The following is a 23,693-nucleotide window of genomic DNA, read 5'->3' as shown; positions in this document are numbered from 1 at the left end:
GGACACTTAGGTGTAGATTTGTTTAGTACACTTGAGAGCCTGGGCTGGAATGCAGTACTAAACTGTAACTTCCAAAGGCGGGGGAAGGGGAGAGAGAAACTCTCTCTCCTTATGTGTAATGGAAAGTCAAAGGCAGCACGTACATGAAGTGTAGCTGTGGGTTTTACATCCAGCGTTTGTGGGGCAGGGAGTGCCTGCCCCGGCCTGATTGTGCACCTACTCGGTCAAGGAGGATGGAATGAAGGAGCAGCTGCCAGCAATGCCAAAAAGCAGGCGAGACACACACACACACACACAGGATCGCAGTTTAACTTACTTTGCGGAGTCAAAAGTTGTCTTCTTTAGAGAGTTCCCAGCGGGGCCGCTTTTCTGCCGCCCTCCCCCGCTCTGAACCAAAAAGTGTTTCGATCCCTCCTCCTCTCCCCCAGCTGGTGTGTGTCTGATTCTCCCTCTAGTGTTTCTGCTACCAGCGTGCCGCTGCCGTCCCTCCGAGCCCTTCGCTGCAGCGGAAAGGAGTGTGCTCGGTGAGAAATGACGCACAGGACAAGGGCTACTCTGTGTGCGTGTCTCGCAGAGACGGACAACGGGACACTCATTCAATCCGCCCGCTCTTGCCGCTGGAGCACAACTTAGCGGTGCCTGAGCGAGGGACTGGGCCAGGGCGGGTGAGCGCTCGCTGCTCCCGCGCGCAGGGGGAGGAGGCGGAGGCCGAGGCCAAACAAAACAAGAGAGTTGAGAGGAGAAACCTCCTGCCCTTCTGGCTGAGGGGGGAGGCAAGTGGAGGGCGAGGAGGCTGAGGATGATAACTTAGTGCGCAGCAGGGAGGGGCTGCCAGTCCTTTCTCTCCCGGGCGCTGCCAAGGGCCCCTACTGCAGAGGTGCTGAAGTTCGCCCTGTGTTGGGGACGGACAGGCCGGATGGCCCGGGACTCTGAAGGGGGCGGGGATGCCCCCCAGCTGCAGAAAGAGGAGGGGAAGGAAAGGCCGAAGAGGCAGCCCAGAAAGAGGAAGAAGAGGGAGAGCAAGACGCGGAGCGTGAGCTCCAACCTGCTGCTACCTGGGCCTGAGGCAGAGCAGCCCACGAGGCGCGCCTTGGCCAACAATCGCCTGCAGACCACCAAGTACACAGCTCTGTCCTTCCTGCCCAAGAACCTCTTTGAGCAGTTTCACCGGCTGGCCAACGTCTACTTTGTGTTCATTGCTCTGCTCAACTTCATGCCGGCGGTGAATGCCTTCCAGCCTGAGCTGGCCTTGGCCCCTGTGGTCTTCATCCTGGCCGTCACCAGCATCAAGGACCTGTGGGAGGATTACAGCCGCTACCGCTCGGACAATGAAATTAACCACATGGAGTGTCTGGTGTACTGCAGGTGAGGGACTGTGTTGTGTTCCTGGGAAGGGGGTGTGGGGGGCTGGCAGAGCCGTGTGGGGAGCCTTATGGCGAGATTGGGATGGGCAGAGGCACATTGAAGGGTTGATCGAACCAAACAGAAGTTTGTCCCTTCCCTCATGGGCTTGCTGCTGTGAAATGTGGCGGAGGTCTAAAGGACTGTGTTTTCACTGTGTTTGTACAGCACCTAGCACAAAGGGGTCCTGGCCCATAATTAGGGCTGCTAGGTGTTACAGTAATATAAAGAATAATAAGTGTTGGGGAATAAGACAGTGTCCTGCTCCGAAGTGTTTCTATATTCAAAACGTAGCTCCGCTTAGTGAAAACAGTCATCCACATCTTTGATATTTATCCCACCTACCCATCTTATCTATAAGGTTTCACATGCCCAAAGCATTTGGGATAAAGTGTACTGCAAACAGAGACAATCTAATTCATTCTGATGACTGGGAATCCCACAGCGAATTACAGATGTGTGACAAAGTCTCAGAGGGGTAGCCGTATTAGTCTGTAGCTTCACAAATAACACACAATCATGTAGCACCTTAGAGACTGACAAATTTATTAGGCCATGTGCTTTCATGGATAAGACCCACTTCTTCCTATGATTGGCATAGGGAAAAAAATAGAATCCAGGGCTTACATGTCCGGGAACCGGGGTGGGAGGTTGTCTGCCACTAGTAGGACCAGTTGATGAAGCAAATTAAGTAGGATGTGTCCCATTCCTGTGAATATCAAAGGTGGGAAAATTGCCCTTATAATGCATAAGGAAGATGAGATCCCTGTTAATTTGACACATTTAGCCTTAGCCTTAGCCTTAACAGGGATCTCAGTTTTCTTTCCCCCTGACCCCCTTACTCTACATGGCTACTTGAGACTTGCAACAGAGAGTAAAGTGTGGGGGACGTGTATGTGGAGAAGTGGTGTGTGTGTTTGTGATGAACTTTATGCACATACTAGATATGTGTTCTTTGATTTGTAAGAATACCTCATAGTGTAAGCTGTGATTTCTACTGCAGGTATATTTGCTAACAGTAATTTAGTGTTAGTAACATGAAACCACACTCAAGCAATGTGCTATTGGAAAGCAGAGGGTAGAGACCTCCAGTTTTTGAATTATGGGGAGTGCAAACTAGTAAGGTGTGAATTAGTGGGGTTCTGCTGTGTTTACTTTTCTAGGGAATGTGAAATGGGGACATCATTCAGTATTTTCCTTTCAAAGCCAGTCATTTGTCATCTCAAATGTCATCTCCCGGGTGCTGAGAACAGAGCTTTTGTTCATTTGTTTCTTCTCACTTTGGAATGACTTTTTGTACATGTGATCAGAGCTATAGTTCATGACTAGATCATCACCTGGTGTAAATTAACAAGTCACCTTTTGAAATCAGTGCTTATGCTGATTTACACTAATTGAAGTTCCGCCCCTTAAAAGTTTTATAGCAAACCCTTTTAGGTTGTTCACCCAATTTGTATCTGAGGCTGAGATTTTTGGGGAAGTTGTGGGGAGGCAGGTATCTTATGTACAAATTTCCAAACGTGCTGTTTTTGCTGATAAAGTAAAGCAAGAATGTGAAACCTCTGGTAAGAATTTTAAGTTCTCTTCCTGGATCGGGTGGAGGGGTACTGACCTAAGAAAGGCATTCTACCAGACAGCAACTTTCTCATTGTGACTCAAAACAGACCACGTCAGAAACATTCAGAGTAGGCTTTATTTTTAGTCTTCTTCAAATTCTGTCTTTCAGTTATGGTCTCCTATCTCACCAAGGAATTCTCAACCTATTTTTAAATCTTCTTGTTTGCATGGGAAAGGCAGTAAACGGATTTTATTTCACTTGTCTAGAACTGTAATAACTAAACCAAGACAAAACTAATGCAAGTATCCCCTTGAGTGCAGGGAACTGGACTTCTTGACCTCTCGAAGTCCCTTCCAGTTCCAGCGTTCTATGATGCTCTGATTCTAAGTAATGCTTATTTAGGCCAAAATTCTGATACCCCAACACATGTGGAGCAGCCCACATGTATATTCCTCGCAGTTCCACTCTGTTCAGTAGGGCCATTCCTGGGGGAAGGGAAGACTCAGTGTAAGTTAGGGGGCAAAATCTATCCACTAGTGAATATGAATAGAGTAAAAATAGGTAGTCTAGACTCCAAAGATAGCAGACTAAATGTGCAGAAACCATGCAAAATCCTTAACAGTAATTCTGGGCTAGCTTTCCCCATCAGAACTTTTCCTTTTGCGCTGAAACCAAATGGTTAAAATATCTGTTAGTCTGTAAGGTGCCACAGGATTTCTTGTTGTTTTTGAAGATACAGACTAACATGGCTACCTCTCTCATCTAGAAAATGTATACCTTCACTGTTGCTTTCATATTGATATTGAATCCCATTGAGATTCATAGTTGTGTTCAACATGTTGTAGTTTATGCTTAGCATTTATGTTATTTTAAACTCAGAGTTAGAGGCCTAGTATTTTTGTAGACAACATTACTTTAGTGCTCCATTTATATTGATTTAGTTGGGAATATCTTTGGTACCCTTCTGATGTTAAATCAGTCTATTCCCAGTGACAGGTTTCAGTGGTATTAGTCAGTTTCAGTAAAAAGAAGGAGTCCAGTGGCCCTTTAAAGACTGCCACAATGGAAGTGTTAGTCTGTAAGGTGCTAATGCACTCTTCGTTCTATTCCCTGTGGTGTAGTAAATTCGAAAGCATATAATTGTAAGTTCCAGATACTCAAATACTGTAGAGATATCTGAGGAGGGATAGAAGCTGAATGCTGCTTAGTTAGAATTGCATCCAGGAGCAAAGCTTAGATGGGCTTTTTCCTTTGATGGGCAGGACTTCATAATTCTAGAGAAGGAAAGAGGCCATGCTGTTGAGAGGCTGTTTTTAGCTGTGTGATCTACTGCTAACTGGGTGGATCAGGGGTCTGTGACATGTGGCTCTTTAAACCCACCCTCCCGATTATTTTTGATAAATGGTGAAGGTCTAAAAGCCCAAAAGTAAACAACTCCTATCTAAATAGCAAATGTTATGTGATCTCGAAACATTGGATAACTCCCAGTAGCATCCTCCAGAGAGAGAGAGAGAGATGGTTCAGGAGTGAAAGTCAGGCAGACAGTGGTACAAACACACACAATATGAGAGGAGATAGAATATGTAAAAAGTTTGTGAACTTCCTGCAGTAAACAGGTCACATTACAAATCATTGTGTGTGTGCTGTTATTAAAATAGAAGTTACAAAAAGTACCATTTGAAATTATTTCTTAAGGACTGTCTGAATGTTCACATGCATTGTGGCTCTTAAATAATTGAGTTTTTTTTTTTTTTACTGAATTGGAAAAAAAATAGCTCTTCTTAAAATGGCTCTTCTTGCTGTTCTGGTTGCCAACCCCTGGGTAGATAGTTGTATGGAATTTAATGCTGCCCTCGGCACCCTCCCTATTTTAGCATATGCAATGGGTCTAAGTAATTTAAATATATGATAGTCTTTGTCATCCTTAAATGATCCTACAGGGCTTCTTCATGAAGTACTACATCTGTGCATTGTGCTGTTGAAATGCAGCCACCTTTGAGGTAGAATGTAGCAGAGAAGTATCTCCCAAAATGTTCAACAGCCAGAAGCAGGGATTTTTTTCCCCAGGGAGTTGCAGGGAAACCCATTTCTTATTTCAGTAAGTATCAGAGGCCCCCAGTGTCCTTACAGAACAGACTGGCCTTGCTTTCTAGTTGTTTTAACATTTCTTTTCCAATGAAAATGGAAGTCAGTTCTTAAGGTACCTGGATTTGTTCGTCTATGGTCACTGTATTGCTTTATTCATACCTGAACTATCAATAGAGTGAAAATTGCAAAACTGAAACTGAGTGATGGACAGAGCCTGTTGCTGCCAGTGTCAGCTAATCAGGAGAAGGGCTCAAAAGAGTAATGACAGATGTAAATGTACAAATAAACCTTTCTTGTATCTAGAGTTCACAGAATCTGATTGGTTGATACTACACCAATAAGCAGAATTGTAGACAGTTGTGGTAAGGGGCTATGCCTTTCTCCTCCTACCTCTCCTGAACAATGGGGATTATCTCTTCTTTTTAAATCATTACTGTAGTATAACCTCAGACACTAGTTGAATGATGGTTGGTGTAGCTGATAAGATGATACAACTAGCTGAATGGTAGCTGATATCATAGTGACACAACCCCTTTTCATGGGGAGTTGCAGAGTTTTAATTTGGGAAACTTGAGGGATGTGGTAGGGAGACGCTAGAGTAACCATGGACAACTTAGGCTTGTGAATTGGCTACATAAGTGGTCCTCCTTCATCTCAGTGTGCAAGATTGTCATAACCAAGGTGGTCACCTGGGATAAGGTAGCTTTGTGAACTGCGTTTGTATACTTAGAATTTTCAGTGTGTGCTGACTGAACCATAGCAACATTTTAATTGGATGGAAAGGGGGTGCACGGCTCTTTCAGAAAATGTTGGGCACCTCACATCACATGTCCTTGCTTTACATGCATGTCACCTTAGTAATACCAGTGGGGAACAAACTACGCAGAAACCAGTGCGATCTGTCAACCCTGTGATATGGGCAAGAGTGCACAAAATGTCTTGCAGGACATACATACAATCCTGATGGGTGTGTGCAGCTCACGGTCTGTTGGCTGGCTGCCGCTGACTGGACAGCTGTAATTTTGTAGAATCAGGCAATGGAAAACTAAACTCTACCCCTTTGAGCAATTTTTGAGGAAGAGGAGACAATTTCATATGAGAAGCATAGTGTAGCAGACAAAACACTCTGGGAAAACAAGGACTGTTATTGCAAAGTGTGGAGTATACAGATGGGCCTCAAGAGTTGGCCTGAGGATATATGTCTTCGTAGGCTAAAAGAGAGTGGTTGTCAATCATGTCAGCTCAGTCAGTTTAACACAATTGAAAAGTCCCATTCAAATGTAGGGTAATACGTTTGAAGACATGTTGGCTGATGGCATGGTGGCCTAGATGCCCTTTGACCAGAAGCCAGGGCTGAAAAGCTCAGGAAACACAGAAGCTACTCTATATAGCGTGTTTTGTATTTTTCAGCTGATTGGTTTCAAAGATCAATAGAAGAAAATGCATCCAAATACTTTGCTGGACTGGTTTTATCTGAGACTAACTGCAAAGCCCTGCATTAAAACCCAGAGTGCTGAGGATGATTTTGTCTTCCAACCTGAATCTGTGGTGGACTCTGCTTTCATTCTGCCCTGGCCTCGTGACACAGTAGGAGGTATATGGGGTTTGAGTGGAAAGTATTATTTATTATGTTGGATTTGAAATATCACATTCTCTTAGTGAACTCCCTCTGGTTTTGTTTTGTTTTTATGAGCAACAGCTTGAACAGAGGTAACTTTTTTCTTTTCTGCTGTTCTCATGCCCTGTAGCAGTCAGAAAAAAAGGCAGATTGCACACTGAAATATTTTCTCAGAATGGTTCCAAGATGCACATATTTGCTGCTGTTTAAAATGTTTAAATATTTGGCAACACCAACTGTGCTTTGCAAAAGTACATTGAAAATAAGATCCCTGCCTAGAAGAGCTTTTAAGACGTGCTCCTAGATCACAATATGCATTCACATGGTGTATATATAGAAAAATAATATAAATAACTAACACTTATGTTGTATGGAATTCTATTTTGTAAGTGACTTCAAGCTGCTAAAACACTGTCAGTTAACATTTTTCAGGGACCATTATGTGCAAAACGGAAAGCTTTAGTTTTAGTCCCAACTCCGTCTTTTAGGCCCAGAAAAAGTATCGCCACAGTATGTAAACTTCTCTGTTTACAGATCAGAAAGAGATGCCATTTCATTTATGGACATGGAAGCTCAGATTTATCACATGAAAATTTGACTGGATTTTTTTTTTCCCCCTTTGGTGTAATTCATGTTCAGTTTCTACTGACTGTAATGGGAGCTGAAGGAGCTTATTGCTTCAGAAAATCGGTCTTCCTCTGCCTCAGTAAAACCCAAGGGAGGGAGAAGAGAGAGCCTGAGGAACTTGTTTCATGGTATTTCTGTAATATGTTCCTCTAATGAACAGGTCTTCAACCGTACAGGGTAAGCTTGCAACGACCCACACACAATCTAAAGAACAGGGGCAAAGCAAGTTACATTCCTTGGGATCTAAGACACTTGTGTAGTAGCTGGAACTGCTACTTCTCTGCATCCTTCCAGAAGTAAAGTGTTCCTGCAGATGACTCAAAAGGAAACCCCTCAGGATTAGTCCCTTTCCTCTGCGGAGAGCTCTGTGCTAAAAACTGACTGCGGAGAAAAAGGGAACATAATTGCGTGATGGCGCAAATCCTTTTTCAGCTGGCAAGGGAAGCATTACTCTTGATATTACTGTCTTTTTTTTTTCTGTGCTGTGTCCTGGCTGATTGTAAATAACTGGGAAGCAAGATGGGGCCAATTACTCATTATGTAGACTTGCCACACACAAGTGTTTTAGTGGTAATCGTGTGGTCTGGTGGAAACCAAGCCAAGAGTTAGGAGAGCTGGATTCTATTCCCACATCTGTCTGTAGTGCAACTTTGAGCAAATTTCCCCAACTACCTTAGTTTCCCCATTTAAAAAATATCTAGCCCCTAAGAAGTAGAGGAGATCCCTAAAGAAATTATTTAGGCTTTGATTTGCACATGCCTTTGTAAGGTATGTGGTTGCATTTCTGGTTCTTAAACCGGGATTCAGAGACCACAGGGAACTCTCAGGTACAGGCTTGGCCTAACTGTGGATTTCTGCTCCCCTTTCCAAATCCTGTTGTAAACCGGCAAAGGTACAATAAGCCCTGCTGTGCATTCCTATAATTTACCATTACTGCAGACTTACCTTCTGTAGTGCACATCATGGCTTATAACACTCCTGCCTTTCTACATTGGAACTTTGCACTGGTGCAGCTGTGCTGGTGGCTGGCTACACGTGATTGTAACTAGGGCAAATTCTCAGTGTCGACAGGTTCCATTGCTGATGGAGTAATTCCAGGAGAGAGTAGCAAGAGCTGGGCCATACAAATTTTGTTTTTAAAAAGAGGCTTCAAGTGAAATGTACTTTTAATTCACCTGTCCAAGGTTTTAAAAGTGGTGAGAACCATGCAGAATAGGCCTGTCCACAAACCCTATTGTTATCCGTGTTGGTCTGTGGACATTATATAATCATTTAAATGCATAGGGACTTGGGAAAGTAGGCCTAAGGCTAAAAAATTACTGAAATGTAAGATCAGAAGTCCAAGTTAGCGTGTCTGCCTCACTTCTTTTTATAATAATTGTTCTAGGATTCTTATTTCCATGGTAGGTGGCAACCAGACTTGAGAGCACTTGAGTTCTTTAAGGGAACTGTAGACTTAGCCCTGATCTCAAAGCCTTCTGCTAGCAGCTCCCTTCATGAAGACTGCATCATTTGCTCCATTGTCTCACACCTTGTGCACAATGTACTGACGGGCTTACTGTGACTAAAAACCTGGCTCTGCTTTACAGACCACGCTCAGACACGGATAGCTCTACCATCCCAGCCATTAGAAGCCATGTGTCGGCCCTCCCCTGGGAGGTAGGACCAAGAGAACTAAAACCTCTCAGAACTACGGTCCAGATATGCACCAAACTCCAGCAATAAGATTAGAGGGTTCTCAGATTCGTAATGTGGGCCACATGCTGAGCAAGGGATTGATGTGAGCCCAACCACGATTGTGCGGACTACGTTCTCTCCCAGGTGCTGATCAAATAACATTTCACAGCAGTTCTTTATATGGTAAAGTAATACTCAGACAGTATTTAATGTGGATTAGTAAGGAGACCCAGCCCCATTTGACCATGCTCTCTAGCAAACCTATCTCTTTGTAAACTATCAAGAGCTCCGTAGACCACTGTTCAGCAAGGTTTTCACTGATACATACTTACTGGCATAGTTAAGACTCTAAATGCAGCTTCTTGTGAGCACAAATAAGAACCAAATAGTAAAGAAAGTCTCCTCTTTTACCACCTATACTATCTCCAGCAATAGAAGGTGACCATGGTGTTTTCATTGTCCTTCAAAGGAACTTTCTTTTCATCCCCTGTCATCCTTGAGCGTTTGGAAACTTTTCCAGCTTTCAAAGACAAGTTAAGGCAGCTTAAAATCAAAAAGTCTCCAAACCCTTTAACTGCTTCTGAAGCCAGTTTTCCATGCTGATATTGGCACTAGAGTTATCAATCCCATTCCTGAAGATACCATTATCTCAGGTCCTTTTATAGTGGGGATGTTCTTGCATGTAGTTGTGGGCAGATGTAAATGATGTCTGTAACAAAGAGGTGGGAAAAGCATAATGCAGAAGTATTTTTTAAAGGAAATCTTTGCATATGGAGATAAAAGGAAATGGAGTAAAAGAAACCCAAAATTTAATGCAAGGAAAGTGATATGGACGTTTTAAAATACATTGGCAGAGTTCCGTCACTGCATTTCCAAGAGGCACAGTCCCTAGGGAGTGGATATGGGAACCAGGTGCCTGTCAGCCACTTTTGCTCTCTCCTGAATCTGGACTGCTCTTTGGGTCAGTCTTTAGCATAAATTTGGCTGTTTTGTTTTACAGCAGTCTCCTTGGGACTACTTACAGGTGAAGGGCAGCTCAGAATCCCCCTGCTGTATTCTAAATTATACCCCCCAATCTGCTCCATGGGTTTGTGGGGCAAAGATGGTAGTATTGATAAAGGGGCCAGAATGGGGGCAGGGAAGGGAGCCAGAATCCCTCTCTTTCAATAAATGGTATGATTCTGTTTTTTAAAACCAAGAGCTCTAAAACGCCCAGAAGACATAACTTTGCAAAAATGTTATTCTTACTCTTTCTGAGACCATAGAAATACATCATGGTACCCACAGAAACCAAGCAGCTGCCCAATTGAAAATAAATGCTGTCTTGTGAATATTTAATGGATGTCTTTTTAATCCACTTGACCTCACCACAGTGCTATATACCTTCTGCTCTCATTGGGTAGGGGGTATGGTTTCTGTATTTAAAAAAAAAAAAAAAAGCAGATGGAGATATTCACCTTATACACCCCTATCTTCATGATTAATCTTTTAAGAACAATCCTGCATGGCAGAGGATGACTTAATACTGTCTGGAGATGTGAAAGTGTTGTGTTTCTCTGGAGTATTTTATTAAAATTATTTCACTGACTGGCTGTGGTTTCTTCCTGTAGGACTGTGCTACAAATGGGCAGGTCTCTCAAGAACAGTAGCCAGCTTTTACATCATAGCATCAGTACATAAACTCAGAGACTGTTGGAGAGTTGCTCTAAGTACAGAGATCATTTGTTTTGTTTTAAGTTCTGGTTGCCTAGATGTAATAGCCCACTATGAGGAAGACTTTAAATGCTTGCTATTTACATAGTTGTGCTTTTGGTTGCGACATGTCAATGCTACTATTTTAACACTTAGCAACATTGCAAAATAATTGGCGTTTTTATTCCACTGCCTCTTTTTTTAACTGTTGTCCAATCACAACCTCTGGTCTGATAGACTTGTCTTTTATGTGATATTTTTGGGATTTATCTGTTCTGTAGGATGATAAATAGTCTCTGGGAGTAGTCATTTTAGTCTGTAGCTTCACAAAAAGCAAGCAGTCCTATAGCACCTTAACGACTAACAATTGCATTTATTAGGTAATGAGCTTTGGTGGGTCTCCTTACTTTTATACAGTGTTTCTCAACCTTTTTTTCCCCCCCCATAGAGTACCTTTTTTTAAAAAAAGAAGAAATTTATAAAAGCCCCCAGACTTCTCTCGCATTCCCCTAAGGGTATATGCATTATTGGTTGAGAAACATGGTCCTAGGGTAATCTGAGGTCTTGAAACAAGTGCTGTTCAACCTTTCAAAATTATCGTACTCCTTGAGGAGTCAGGTTGGTTTTGCACACCACCAAGCTACCCCTTACTTAAATACTACTCACATTCAGAAACACGCAAAAATATCACAGAAGACTGCTACTGAAAACTTGCTGGTTTCTACCATCTTATTATCAAATCAATGAATTAGAATAGAAATATTGTATTTACATTTCACCGTAAGGCATATGAAGCAGTAAGGACAAGACATTGTGTGAATGAACTTTTAGATTATACTGAATTTACTCATTTTTTTTAAATTTAGTCTGTTGTAAAACTAAGCAAATATCTAGATGAGTTGATGTATCCCCGGAATACCTTAGTGTATACCCGAAGGTACTCATACCCCCAGCTGAGAAACACTGACCTAATAAATAAAATTGTTAGTCTTTAAGGTGCTACAGGACTGCTTGTTTTTTGTAGGATGTGCTACTGGCCCCTTTATTCTGTTCTTTGGATTAGAACCTCTGATTAGGCGTACCTGTAGAGTGTGTGTGTGTCTCTTTGGATAGGCTTCCTTTAATTACCTCAAAACAATTAAACTAACACTGTCAGAGTAGAATGACTAAAGTGCACTTCCTGAGTTGAAGTCAGTGGGACTTGTAAGTGTGCTCAGCAGCATTGAAAATCAGGCCATGTATTTAGGACACTAAAGGTAGATTTTGATGCTCAGCTGCAGGTCCCCTTCATGCAAAAAGAATTCAATCAGAAGTTGATTGTGGGGGAAAAAGTAACCAAAATCCATCCAGATCCAAAGTAAATTATATGAAATCAAGTCAGCTAAGCAATGATCTTGCAGGTATAGCACACTGGTTACGGCAGGTCTTACACATTCGCAGAGTCCAAGGCCAGAAGGGACCATTGTGATCGTCCTGTCTGACCACCTGCTGTGTAACACAAGCCAGCAAACTTCCTCCAAATAGTTCCTACAGCACATCTTTTAGAAAAAACACTCAGTCTTGATTTAAAAATTGTCAGGGATGGAGAATCCACCAGTACCCCCAGTAAATTGTTTCAATGGTTAGGACCCTGCAGATATCTGCTTTATATTTTTAGATATATCCGCTGACTGTATTCATGGATTGTGGATGGATATGGATCCAAATTTTGTACATAGAGCCCTGCAAGTCTGCAGGTATATGTTTTACATCCATGGATATCCGCGGACCATGTTTGCAGATTGCAGATCAGTTGCAAATACAAAGTTAGTATGCATGCATGGCTGTACCAGTGGTTAATTACACTCATAGTCACAAATTTACTTCTTATTGTTAGGGCTCAGAAGTTTGTAGTGTTCCATCAGGTTCTTGCCTCTCCCTTTCATGATTCCAGTGTCTTACCTGTGCACATTGTCAGCTTTTTCATTCTGCCTTCCTCTTTATAATACTTTTGAAAATTTGTGAAATAAAACCATGAGCTTGTATATCCTACCAGAAAAGAAGGGATCCTTTATTTTTAGCATCTGAATGATATTTCAACACCTTAGAGTATTGTAGCCTCTCTTCTCTGGACACCAATATCTATTCTGCATTTCTGTTTTATTCATTATTGTACAGAATACTCTTTCCTGAGTAAATGAGTTGTTTGGTCTTTGAACTCTTTTGCATATATGCTTACCTGTCTTTTGCCTACACAAAGGTTGATCCATTAATGTGTAGATAGAAGATGGAAATCTCTTTGAATTCTAATTAGGCTTTTCTTGAATTGAGACTGTTGCCCAAAGCAATTTTAGTTGTTGTTTTTTTTTCCTCTGTCTCTGAGACACAGGAACTGGATTTTAATAATTTCAATGTACGTATCATTTCAATCAATATTCAATAAGACTTTGTAGATACTGGGTGCATTGTCTGTCCTGCTGTTTTTTTAAATGACTTGTTTAACAACTAGATTCTTAAAAAAAAAAAAAAAAAAAAAAAAAAGCATAGATTAAATGTCTTCTGTTAGATGAAGTGGTAAATATAGTCTCAAATTGCATTCTGCTTTCAGTGTTATCTATTAACATGTTAGTCACACTGGTGAGTTCCATTTACATAGTTTATATCAAAGCTAAGAAACACTGTAAGAGCTTAGTTGTGGTTAGTAAAGATTTTTTTCCTTGAATAATTAATGACCTTTATGTGGAATTGTCAGTCTACAAAGTGGGCATTCTTTCTCCTTTTGCTGTTTGCTTTCACCTTCAAGCCATAGTTTTTGGTTTGCTTGGGATTTTGTACTTTGTTTTTTGCATGTTTAAAAAAAACGTAAGTCACGTAGCGTTTACTTGCTTCTGTGTTAATCACTTCACTTTTATGTGGTTAAATGCTAGGTCAGCTAAAAGGGTTATGTATAATTTACTAAAAACAGAGAAGCATGTTGAATAGTAACAGAGAGAAAGCCGTGCTAGTCTATATAATATCAAAACATACTTGACTGCTTTTTTTGTTCTGAGAGAAGCATATGTTCAGTACGCTTAGTGCTGTTTGACAAAATGAAAATAAGCTTACATTTCAAAGTGGCTTAAAAGTGTCACACTGACGTACAGATTTCTCGCTATACTAGGTATTGATGTTATCTGTGGCAAATAATGAAGATGCATGGTTTGGATCACATGGGGCTCGTCTACACTACCACCTTCCTTCGAAGGGAGGATGTAAGTATGGTGTTGGGAGTTTACTAATGAAGTGCTGTGCTGCATATACAGCACTTCATTAAGCAGATTCCCCCCACGGCAACTTCAAAGTTTTAAACTTCCAAGTACCGGCTCGCATCTAGCCGAGGCTCACCCACCAGTACTTCAAAGTGCCGGGGCAACTTTGAAGTCCCTTTGCTCCTCCAAAGTTGCTTAATTTGCTTCATTAGTAAACTCCCAACACCTTACTTACCATCCTTCTTTCGAAGGTGGGTGGTAGCGTAGACACGCCCATGTTGTAAGATGGAATCATGGCCTCACTGAAATCAGTGGTAAAACTTTAGCTTATGTAGAATCAGGATTTTACCCTAAATCTCTTAATTCCCATGCTTGAATTGCCATCATATTTATATCCGAGTAAGTAGGAAAAGGTAGAAGACGATAATTTGTCATTCACGTGCATGACATAATGCCAGACACCTAAAAAGTGACCATTTATAAGTGCTTATATAAAAATGCTAGAAGTCTAAATAATAAGAGGTTGAACTAAAGTGGTTCATTTTAAAGGAAGGTATGGATATAACTTGATGGAATGAGGAAGATCAAAGGGACACAGTAATATCAACATGCATCATATATTGGAAGGACAGAATAGGCCATGCTGGTGGGGGAGTAGCATTATATGTGAAATAAAGCACAGAGTTAAATGAACAAAACTGCTGGCAGTCTCAGAGGTTCAGAGAGGCCCAGACCACATCTGCCTCTTAAGGCACCTAGCCACAATAAAAATAAAAAATGATGACATGTAAAAACAAAATAAGGCATCGAAAAAAGGTGAGACATATTTTGAATATTTTTTTAATGTAACAAATGCTTTTATGGTCTTTTTCTATGCAAATCACAAATTATTGAGGGATGTGCATAAAAACAAGTTGTGAAACTTATCAAATGCCAAAAAATTTAAAAGTATCAAAATTGGAGGCACTCTTTGAATTTGAGGCCATGGCCAAATAGTCCTCCTTCCCCCACAGCCACTTATTGGCCCTGCCAAACTATTCTGTGGATAATAACTCCATGCTCTAATAATCAGAATATAACAGTGGGGGTATACTACCAACCACCTGGCCAGACAGCGATAGTGACCATGAAATGCTCAGGAAAATTAGAGAGGGTTTAAAAATGAAAAAATCAACTAATGGAGGATTTCAACTATCCCATAATTGACTTCATACATGCTATTTTAGGACAGGATGCAGTTTTTCAACACCTCAAAAGACTTCTTCCCCACAAGACATGATACAATTTTTGATTTAGTCTAACTGGAGTATAGGATCTGGTGAATATAGCTAAACACTTGGTAATAGTGACCATAACATAATAAAATTTAACATTCTTTTGAAGGGTGTGAGGGAAAACAAAAGCAGTCCACAATATAGCATTCCATTTCAGGAGGAGGAACTACTCAAAAATGAGGAAGTTAGTTAAACAGAAATTAAAAGGTATGTTACCAAAAGTGAAATGTCTGCAGTGTTCCTGGGAATTTTTTAAAGACACATAAAAGAGGCTCAGTTTAAGTTTATATCCCAAATTATAAAAGCATAGTAAGAGGAACAGATAAGAGAGTGCTAACGTGCTATAAAAATTAGATAGCAAAAAAGATCCTTTAAAAAGTTGAAGCTAAATTCTATTGATGAAAATAGGACAATAAACTCTGGCAATTGAAATGTAAAAATATAATTAGAACAGAAAGAATAGTTAGCCAAAGACTCAAAAAGAGCAGCAAATAATATTTTGAGTACCTCAGAAGAAGGGAGACTGCTAAACAACAAGTGTGGCCACTAGATGATCAAGATCTTAAAGGAGCACTCAAGGACAATAAGGCCATCGTGGAGAAACTAAATTAATTCTTTGCATCAGTCTTCATGGCTCAGGATATGGGAGAGATTCCCAAACCCAGGTGATTCTTTCTGGGTGACAGATCTGTGGAACTGTGCCACAGTCATTAAGAGGAGGTTTTAGAAAATAATGATAAATATTAATAAATCGTCTGAGCCACGTAGGATTCACCTGTCATTTAAATCATCTTCTGTATCAGATGACTGGAGGATGCTTCAGAGGCAATACCAGCAATTAGAGGCTGGTAAATCCAGTTGCAATACCCAGCATATTATCTGACTGTTCCCAGTACAGACCACTAGGGGACAAGTCATGGAAGATGGGAGAGAGTCCAGAGACTATAAAAAGCCTATTTAGTGCCCTTCTGTAAAACGGTAAATAAGGACAGCCCCAAAAACTACCGACTAGTCATCTCCACTTCTGGACCAGGAAAGATAAAGGACCAAATAATTAAGGAAATCAAATTGCAAACCTCTAAAAGATACCAAAGTGATAAGTGGCAGTCAGCATGGCTTTGTAAATAACAAATTACGTCAAACAAATCTGGTAGCTTTCTTTGACAGGGTAACAAGTATGGTGAATAGGAGGGAAATAGTAAATGTGGTATATCTAGACTTTAGTGAGACATGTAACAGTCTTGCATGACTCTCTCATTAACTAGGGAAATATAATCTAGATGGAGCTATCAAAACAAAAAGCAGTCAAGTAGCACTTTAAAGACTAGCAAAATGGTTTATTAGGTGAGCTTTCGTGGGACAGACCCACTTCTGTTGTGATAGTGTATAGACTAGCACGGCTTCCTCTCTGTTACTAGATGGAGCTACTGTATGATGGGTGCACAACTTGTTGCATAAACATTCCTAGAGAGTAGTTATCAGTGGTTCACAATCATGCTGGCAGAGCATAACAACTGGGGTTTCAGAGGGATCAGTTCTGGGTCCTGTTCTGTTCAATGTCTTTATCAATTATTTAGGTAATGACATATGGAGTACACTTACAAAATCTGCAGGTACCAAACTGGAAGGGATTGCAAATGCTTTGGAGGTTAGGATTATAGTTGAAAATGATTAAGAAAAACTGGAGAAACAATCTGAGGTAAATAGAAAGAAATTTGATTAGGAGAAATGCAAAGCACTCCATTTAGGAAGGAACAATCAGTTGTACAAAGTAGAAAATGAGTGCCTAGTGCACAATGGGATCAAGGGGTTATACCGAACCGCAATCTAAATATGAGCCAACAGTGTAACAGTTGCAAAAAAGTAAAAACTCATTCTGGGATGTATTAGCAGGAATGATAAAGCAAGACACAAGTAGTAATTCTTCTCTCTACTCTGCATTGATTAGGCCTCAACTGGAGTATTGTATCCAGTTCTGGACACAAGTTGTAGACAAATTGAAGAAAGTTCAGAGAAGAGCAACAAAAATGAGTAAAGGTCCAGAAAGCATGACCTATAAGGGAAAACTAAAAGAACTGGGTTTGTTTAGTCTGGAAAAAAGAAGACAGGAGCGGGGTTTGGGGACATAAGAGCTTTGCAGTACCTACAGGAGGAGGGAGTAAAATTATTTCTCTTAACCGCTGATGATAGGACAAGAACCAATTGGCTTAAATTTCAGCAAGAGAGGTTTAGGCTGTACTTCAGGAAAACCTTCCTTGCTATCAGGATGGTTAACCTCTGGAATAAATTGCTTAGGGTAGTTGTGGAATCTCCATCATTGGTGATTTTTAAGAGCAATTGAGACAAAACATCTGTCAGAGAAGGCCTTGATCAGGGGGTCAGCAACCTTTCTGAGGCAGAATCCTGAAATTTGACCTTCTGACCTCTATGTACGGGCTGAATGCAGGTGATCATTTTTAAAGTCTCTAACAGTCCTATTTACAAAAGCTTCATTAACAAATAAATGGTAAAGCTCTGCATCTTCATTTAGGTGGTGGTTGGTAGCATTACCTGGTCTTTTGTACACCACAGGCTTTGAGCAAGTTCCTGGCTGCATAGGGGAGGAGAGATGGGGCTGAGCTCCCACCTCATGTGCCAATGAAAATTAGGTCACATGCCACTCTTGGCACCTATGTCTAGATGGTGCTTGGTCCTCTTATGAGTACAGGGGACTGGACCTGAATATCTCTTGACATTTCTTCCAGTGCTAAGAGACTGATACATTATTTATCTCTCTCCATTCTGAAAAAAATAACTACGTTCCATTCTTTTTCCTATTTTTAAGCAGTTACTGATTTAGGAGAAGATCTTCCATCTTATGCCATTAAAACTTAACTTTGCTTAAGCACCCTTGGTGATGGACCTTGTCAAAGGCCTTCTTAAAATTTAAATACACTATATCCACACGATTCCCCCTTGGGCACATGCTTGTTGACCTCCACCTCCCAAAATAATCTAGTAGATTGGTGAGGCATGATTTCCCTTTACCAAAACCATGTTGACTTTTTCCCCAAGAAATTGGGTTCATCTATGCATCTGACAATTCTGTTATTTACTATAGATTCCCAGTTCTGTTCAATATCTTAATAAATGATCTGGAAAAGAGGGTAAGATGTGAGGTAGCAAAGTTTGCAGTTGATAAAAGCCACCCAAGGTAACTAAGTCCAAAGGATAACCACAAAGTTGCAAAGGGACATCACAAAACTTGGTGACTGGGCAACAAAATGGCAGGAGAAATGGAATGTTGAGAAATGCAAATTCATGCACTTTGGAAAACAATACTTTCTCTACAAAGAAAATGCTGGCATCTAATTTAGCTTTTATCACTCAAGAAAGAGAACTCGGAGTCACTGTAGATAGTTCTCTGAAAACATTCCCTTAGTATGCAGTGTCCATCACAAAAGTATTGAGTCATTAAGAAAGGAATTATCAATGCAGAAGATATGATATTGCCTCTATGTAAATACATGTTGCACCCACATCTTGAATCCAGCATGCAGATCGGGTAACTCCATCTTCGAAAAGAAATGCTGGAATTGGAAAATGTACAGAAAAGGATAACAAAACTGATTTAAGGGCTTGATGAAACCACTTCCATACGAGGAGAGATTTAAAAGACCACAATTTTTCAGCTTGGAAAAGAGACAACGCTGGCAGTATGACAGAAGTCTATAAGATCGTGACTGGTGTTGAGGAACTAAATAAGGAAAAGTTATGTAATCTTTCCTAGTTCTTGTGTTACGAGAATCATACAATGAAATTAATAGAGAGTATATTTGAAACAAGCAGAAGGGAGTATTTCTTCACACAGCACAGTCAACCTGTGAAGCTCTTTATCAGCGAATTTTGTGAAGGCCAAAAATATAATGGCGCTAAAAGAAAATTAGATAAGCTCATTGAGGACAGGTCCATCAATGGCTTTTAGCCAGGTTGGGCTGAGATGCAAAACCATGACCTTACATATCCTTAGCCTCTATTTACCAGATGCTCAGAAGGAGCGATGGGGGATGATCATTGTAATAGGGTGCATGTTATGTGCATAGCTAAGGGAACCAACCCAAGGTATATTGCTTACAACTGGGCCACTTACAGCCTTCTCATGAAGGCAAATCAAATCAGCCACAAAAGTACCTCTGCCAGCCCTGCTGGCCAGCCAGAAGCCACACAAGCAAACCCACAGATTCCCTAGCTGTTTGAAAAGCCCAGATCAAAGATCCTCTTTCTCAACTTGACTTCCCTTTCTCTCCTCTTAGCCCCTTTTCTTTGCAGTTCAGCTGCCCATTCCATTCTTTTAGCTGCTTCTTTCTCCAGTGCAGCTAGTCTTTGACTCATCACACTTGTAGGGTTCACAGCATCAAGTGAGGGCTGCTCTCCATTCTGTTGGTCCCTCTCCATTGGCATGGCTCACAGCTCCGGGCTAGAAGCTTTCTTTCTAAAGGTGATCTTCCTTTCAATGCACAGATCCTTCAGGGCTTCTTTACTTAGGCCCAGATACTATTGCAAACTCATTGCAACTGCACTTTAACCATAACACTTTCAGACTCCAAATTTGAATTCAGAATAGTATGGGGTCCTGATCGCAAGCTCAACTGATCTGGTTCTGTGGATCCTACCATGACCACACCACTGAAATATGATGGGAGTTTGGGGCACAGCGAAGGAACCAATCCTGGGTATATTTGCTTAAACCAGGGCCATTTACAGCCCAGGTTGTGATTTACTTCTCACTAAGGCAAATCAAACCAGCCGAAAAAAGTTCCTCTGCCAGCCCCACTGGCCAGTCAGAAGCCACACAAGCAAACCCCCAGATTCTCCAGCTGCTCCAAAATGTTCAGAACCAACAGCCCCCTATTCTCAGGTGAGAGGTCATTAAACCTGTTTCACCCACTCCAGACAGGTTAGGCCTCAAAGAGTCCAGCCACAGTCCCAGATCAATATATATATGCGTTCTTACCCAAAACAGGACCCTGTGCCGAGAGAGAGAGAGAGATTACGTACATCAATGACAGTTATTGATGCAGGCCAGCAATGTTATATGCTGATTACTTGAAAGTCTCTAACAGCATCCTTTTGAGAGATGGGCCCCCAAGTCCAGACAGGCTTAGTTCACGAGGACTGAAAAAACAAAGAGAGCCACTTCCAAGGCCATCTTACAGTTTTTCACGTGGAGAGAAAAAGTCCTGTCTTCTTCCCGTAGGCCATGGAGGGTCAGGGTCACCTGACCACAGTGAGCCATTGTGGCAAACTGCCCCTGGTCACTGATTTCAGCAGCATGTCTCAGTCCATTTACATGGCAGGTGGAATGGACATCTGGGCCTCTGGTTTCAATTCCATTGCTCAGTCCAAGTCATCTGGCTAGGTGGGTTGTTGTGGTACTCCACCATTTGCTGCATTCCAGGTGACAAGTTCCAAATTCCTGAGATGTCTGTTCAATGTCTGAGTCTTTGTATAGTCCATCATCCTGGTTGAGGTAGTGACCACACCTCCCATTGTGTACCCTGGTGTCTATAATATTTCCAGTGCAGCTATAGAGTCAGAATCTGTAACTTCACAAACATGGCACAGACATACAAGTAACAAACAGATTCAGGGCATCACCATCTTTTGTTAGACACTTCACTTGACGCACCTGGCACAAGAGTTGATGCCACCATACACAGTGGTCACAGAAATGGATTTACGCTTATTGTAAAAATCCAATAACATCACAATCATTTATTCTTTACCTTTTCTGTTCATTCTCTGTGGAGAACCTGGCATTTAACGCTTTCAGAAGACACGATATTGGACAAGCTCAGGGGTCTGTAACTCACGGCTGTGGATCTCCCTGCAGCTCTTTAAGGATTTCATTGTGGTTCACAGTGCTATAATTCCAAAGTTTAAAACAAACAACAAACAAACCTCCTGATTATTTGGATAACTCCCGCTTTGATATCTGTGCAGTACATTGTGGGATATGGCACTGTATCTGTGTGTTAATTGTGTTGCTGATTAAAATCTTGATTTTTTTTGAAAAGGAAAAGGAAGCTTGCAGCATTCCTGCTGTAAAGGGCAACACACATTTGAAGAAAGAAAATTGAAATTAAATGTGAAGCAAAATTGGCATAATTAAAATCGGTTCAGGAATGACAGTCAGGAAGACAGTGGGACAAACACACACGTAAAGTGTGAGGACATAGAATATGTAAAAAGTTTGTGAACATTCTGCTGTAAACATGTCTTGCATTAAAAATCATTGTGTGTGCGCTGTTCTTAAAATACGAGTTACAAAAAGTATGATTTGACTCTATTAACTAAGCACTGTCTTGTAGTCGCATGCTTTGTGGCTCTTAGAGCTTTTTACCCAATTTAAAAAAAATGGCTTTCTTTGCTATTTTGGTTGCTGACCCCTGGGCTATATAGAGCATTTTTCCGGTACCATATGGGCTGTTCTTGTGTAGTCTGTAGCAACATATCTACTGATGATGATGTATGACATTCATCCCCTCACATTTCAGATTTTATATACTGTCTCTCTCTCCCTTTGCCTTTTGTTCTTCCTTTTTTCTCTTATTAAATGCTCCTTTTTCATCTTGGCTATCTCCTCCTTATTTTCCCTTTCTTGCTGTTCTATGGTGCTTCTATGATAACTAATCATTGTAAGTAGGAACATTTATTTCTGTTTGATCCTCAGGTGTGATTTTTTTTTTCACACTGCAGTTTTTACACACAGTCTGTGCAAGAGTGGGGCTAGTTATTACTCCTTGGGACATAGGGGAGATGCCTTCTCATTGTTCTCCTCAGCACTGGGACCAGTGGCCCAGCTAGTGGTCCATAACAGCTGTTAACATGGAATGAACAATGCATAAAATACAAGCAATTTGAATAATGCTGCAGTTACTGAGCAGTGGATTTCAACTATAAAGATCTAATATCCATGTGTCAAATAAAATACGCTCCTAAGTCATAATGTATTAGTTTAGTGGCTTGGCTTTTTTGGGGGTGGAACCAGCTGGTGTAGGGAAAACACACGTTTGTCCACCATTAACATCCTGCAACTCAGAACAGAAATATTAAAGCCTAGTGTCCTGCCCTGTCTGCCTTAAACCATGTTTAATGACATCATATAATATTGAAAGGGGAGACTGTTTAAGATTCAAGCCCTTACAGCACTCATAAATCAAAAAGGAAAATTTCAAAACAGTGACAATCAGGGAAAACGTGAGTCGAAATCATTCAGAGCTTCCGCCGATAGCAGTGTTGTTCAACTCAATGGGAAATAGGAATTTGTCTCAAAACACAAAGGGATCCAGGAAGCCTCAACCTTTGTGTTCCAGTGCCTGCCAGAGATTTTTTAAAAGTATTCTCAATCTTAAAAGAATGTATAGAATTCGAAGCCCTGTTTCCAATGTTTTTGTCTGTAGGTTTATTTTCAATAGCATTTACTTAAAGGATTTTTATATCTTTACTCAATTCTGAGATAACTGTACTGTGTGTCTGCTCCATTGCTCCTAACTTGGAAACTTTCCCTTCTGTATCTGGCAGTCTTGGGCCAAGTTGTTTGAACTTTGTGCTTTATGACTGGCTGTAACTGTTTCTTGCAGCAAGTCTATTCTTTTAGTCAAAACAACTGCTCCTTGTGCTGTCTTGTCTGAGCACTTTTGGAACATCTTTATGGGTATCCAAATTCATCTTTAAAATGCCTTTGAGACAGTGCCCCACCCTTACAAAAAGAGTTCTTGTTGAGGGAAATTGGCTGTGGCTTTAGGTTTTCCACCATAAGGAAATAAGCTTAATTATGTCAACATTTTTTTTTCTGGTCCCACTGCTGAGCCCTCCATGCCTTAACCTCTGAGGACATTATACTTCCTTTAATTTCTATTTACCTGCCTTAACCATAGCTATTGTTTAACATCTGTAGGCAGTGTCTTCTCAAATAAATGTCAAACTTTTGTGTTCTGATCTTTAAGAAGTGTACTCCCCTAATATCCTGCAGCAGTTAGTTCCATAGAATAGTAAATGACAGCAACTTTTAATTCAGTTTAAATGCGCATGGGATAGGGTATATAGTAGAGTACACATTATATTGAATGCCTTTTGCATATTTTATTTATGTAGTGAGAGCTCTGGGCTATGCTCACAGAGACTGATATGATCCAAGTCCCAAAACACTTGTATAGATATTATGCTCTTTTAAATGCTCTGTAGCCCTAGATTTAGTCATGCATAGACAAAATCTTAAAGAAATAAATTTTTGAAAAATGCAGATTCTAAGGAAATTGATTTCTTGAGTACCAATTTTTAGAACTTCACCAATGGCTCTAGAACATCCTCAATTTTTAAAGAGCTCGTCATGGAAATCCTCTAATGTCAACAGGAGTATATAGCTAAATGTAACTGACATCCAAAGAAGACAAAAAGGCAGTCCATTTTGTTTTGATAGAATATAGACTAACACAGCTATCTCTCTGTTACTATTTGACATCCAAAGAGTTATTCCAGTATTATCCTAA

The 23,693-nt window shown here is 40.8% G+C and overlaps 1 protein-coding gene across 1 annotated transcript in view; it reads left to right on the top strand.

Annotated features, from left to right (window-relative positions):
• The first annotated feature begins 601 nt into the window (after positions 1–601).
• The window catches only part of ATP10A (ATPase phospholipid transporting 10A (putative)), a 147,676-nt gene continuing 124,584 nt past the window's right edge, over positions 602–23,693 (top strand). The window contains exon 1 of the mRNA XM_074992005.1: positions 602–1,365. Within this exon, the coding sequence (XP_074848106.1) occupies positions 917–1,365 (449 nt within the window). The 5' untranslated portion in view covers positions 602–916. The remainder of the gene's footprint in view (positions 1,366–23,693) is intronic.

The sequence above is a fragment of the Carettochelys insculpta genome, chromosome 1 (assembly GCF_033958435.1).
Source record: "Carettochelys insculpta isolate YL-2023 chromosome 1, ASM3395843v1, whole genome shotgun sequence".
In the NCBI taxonomy this organism is placed as follows: domain Eukaryota; kingdom Metazoa; phylum Chordata; order Testudines; family Carettochelyidae; genus Carettochelys; species Carettochelys insculpta.
Note: the sequence above shows the minus strand (reverse complement) of the source record. Positions and strands in the feature narration are given on the sequence as shown.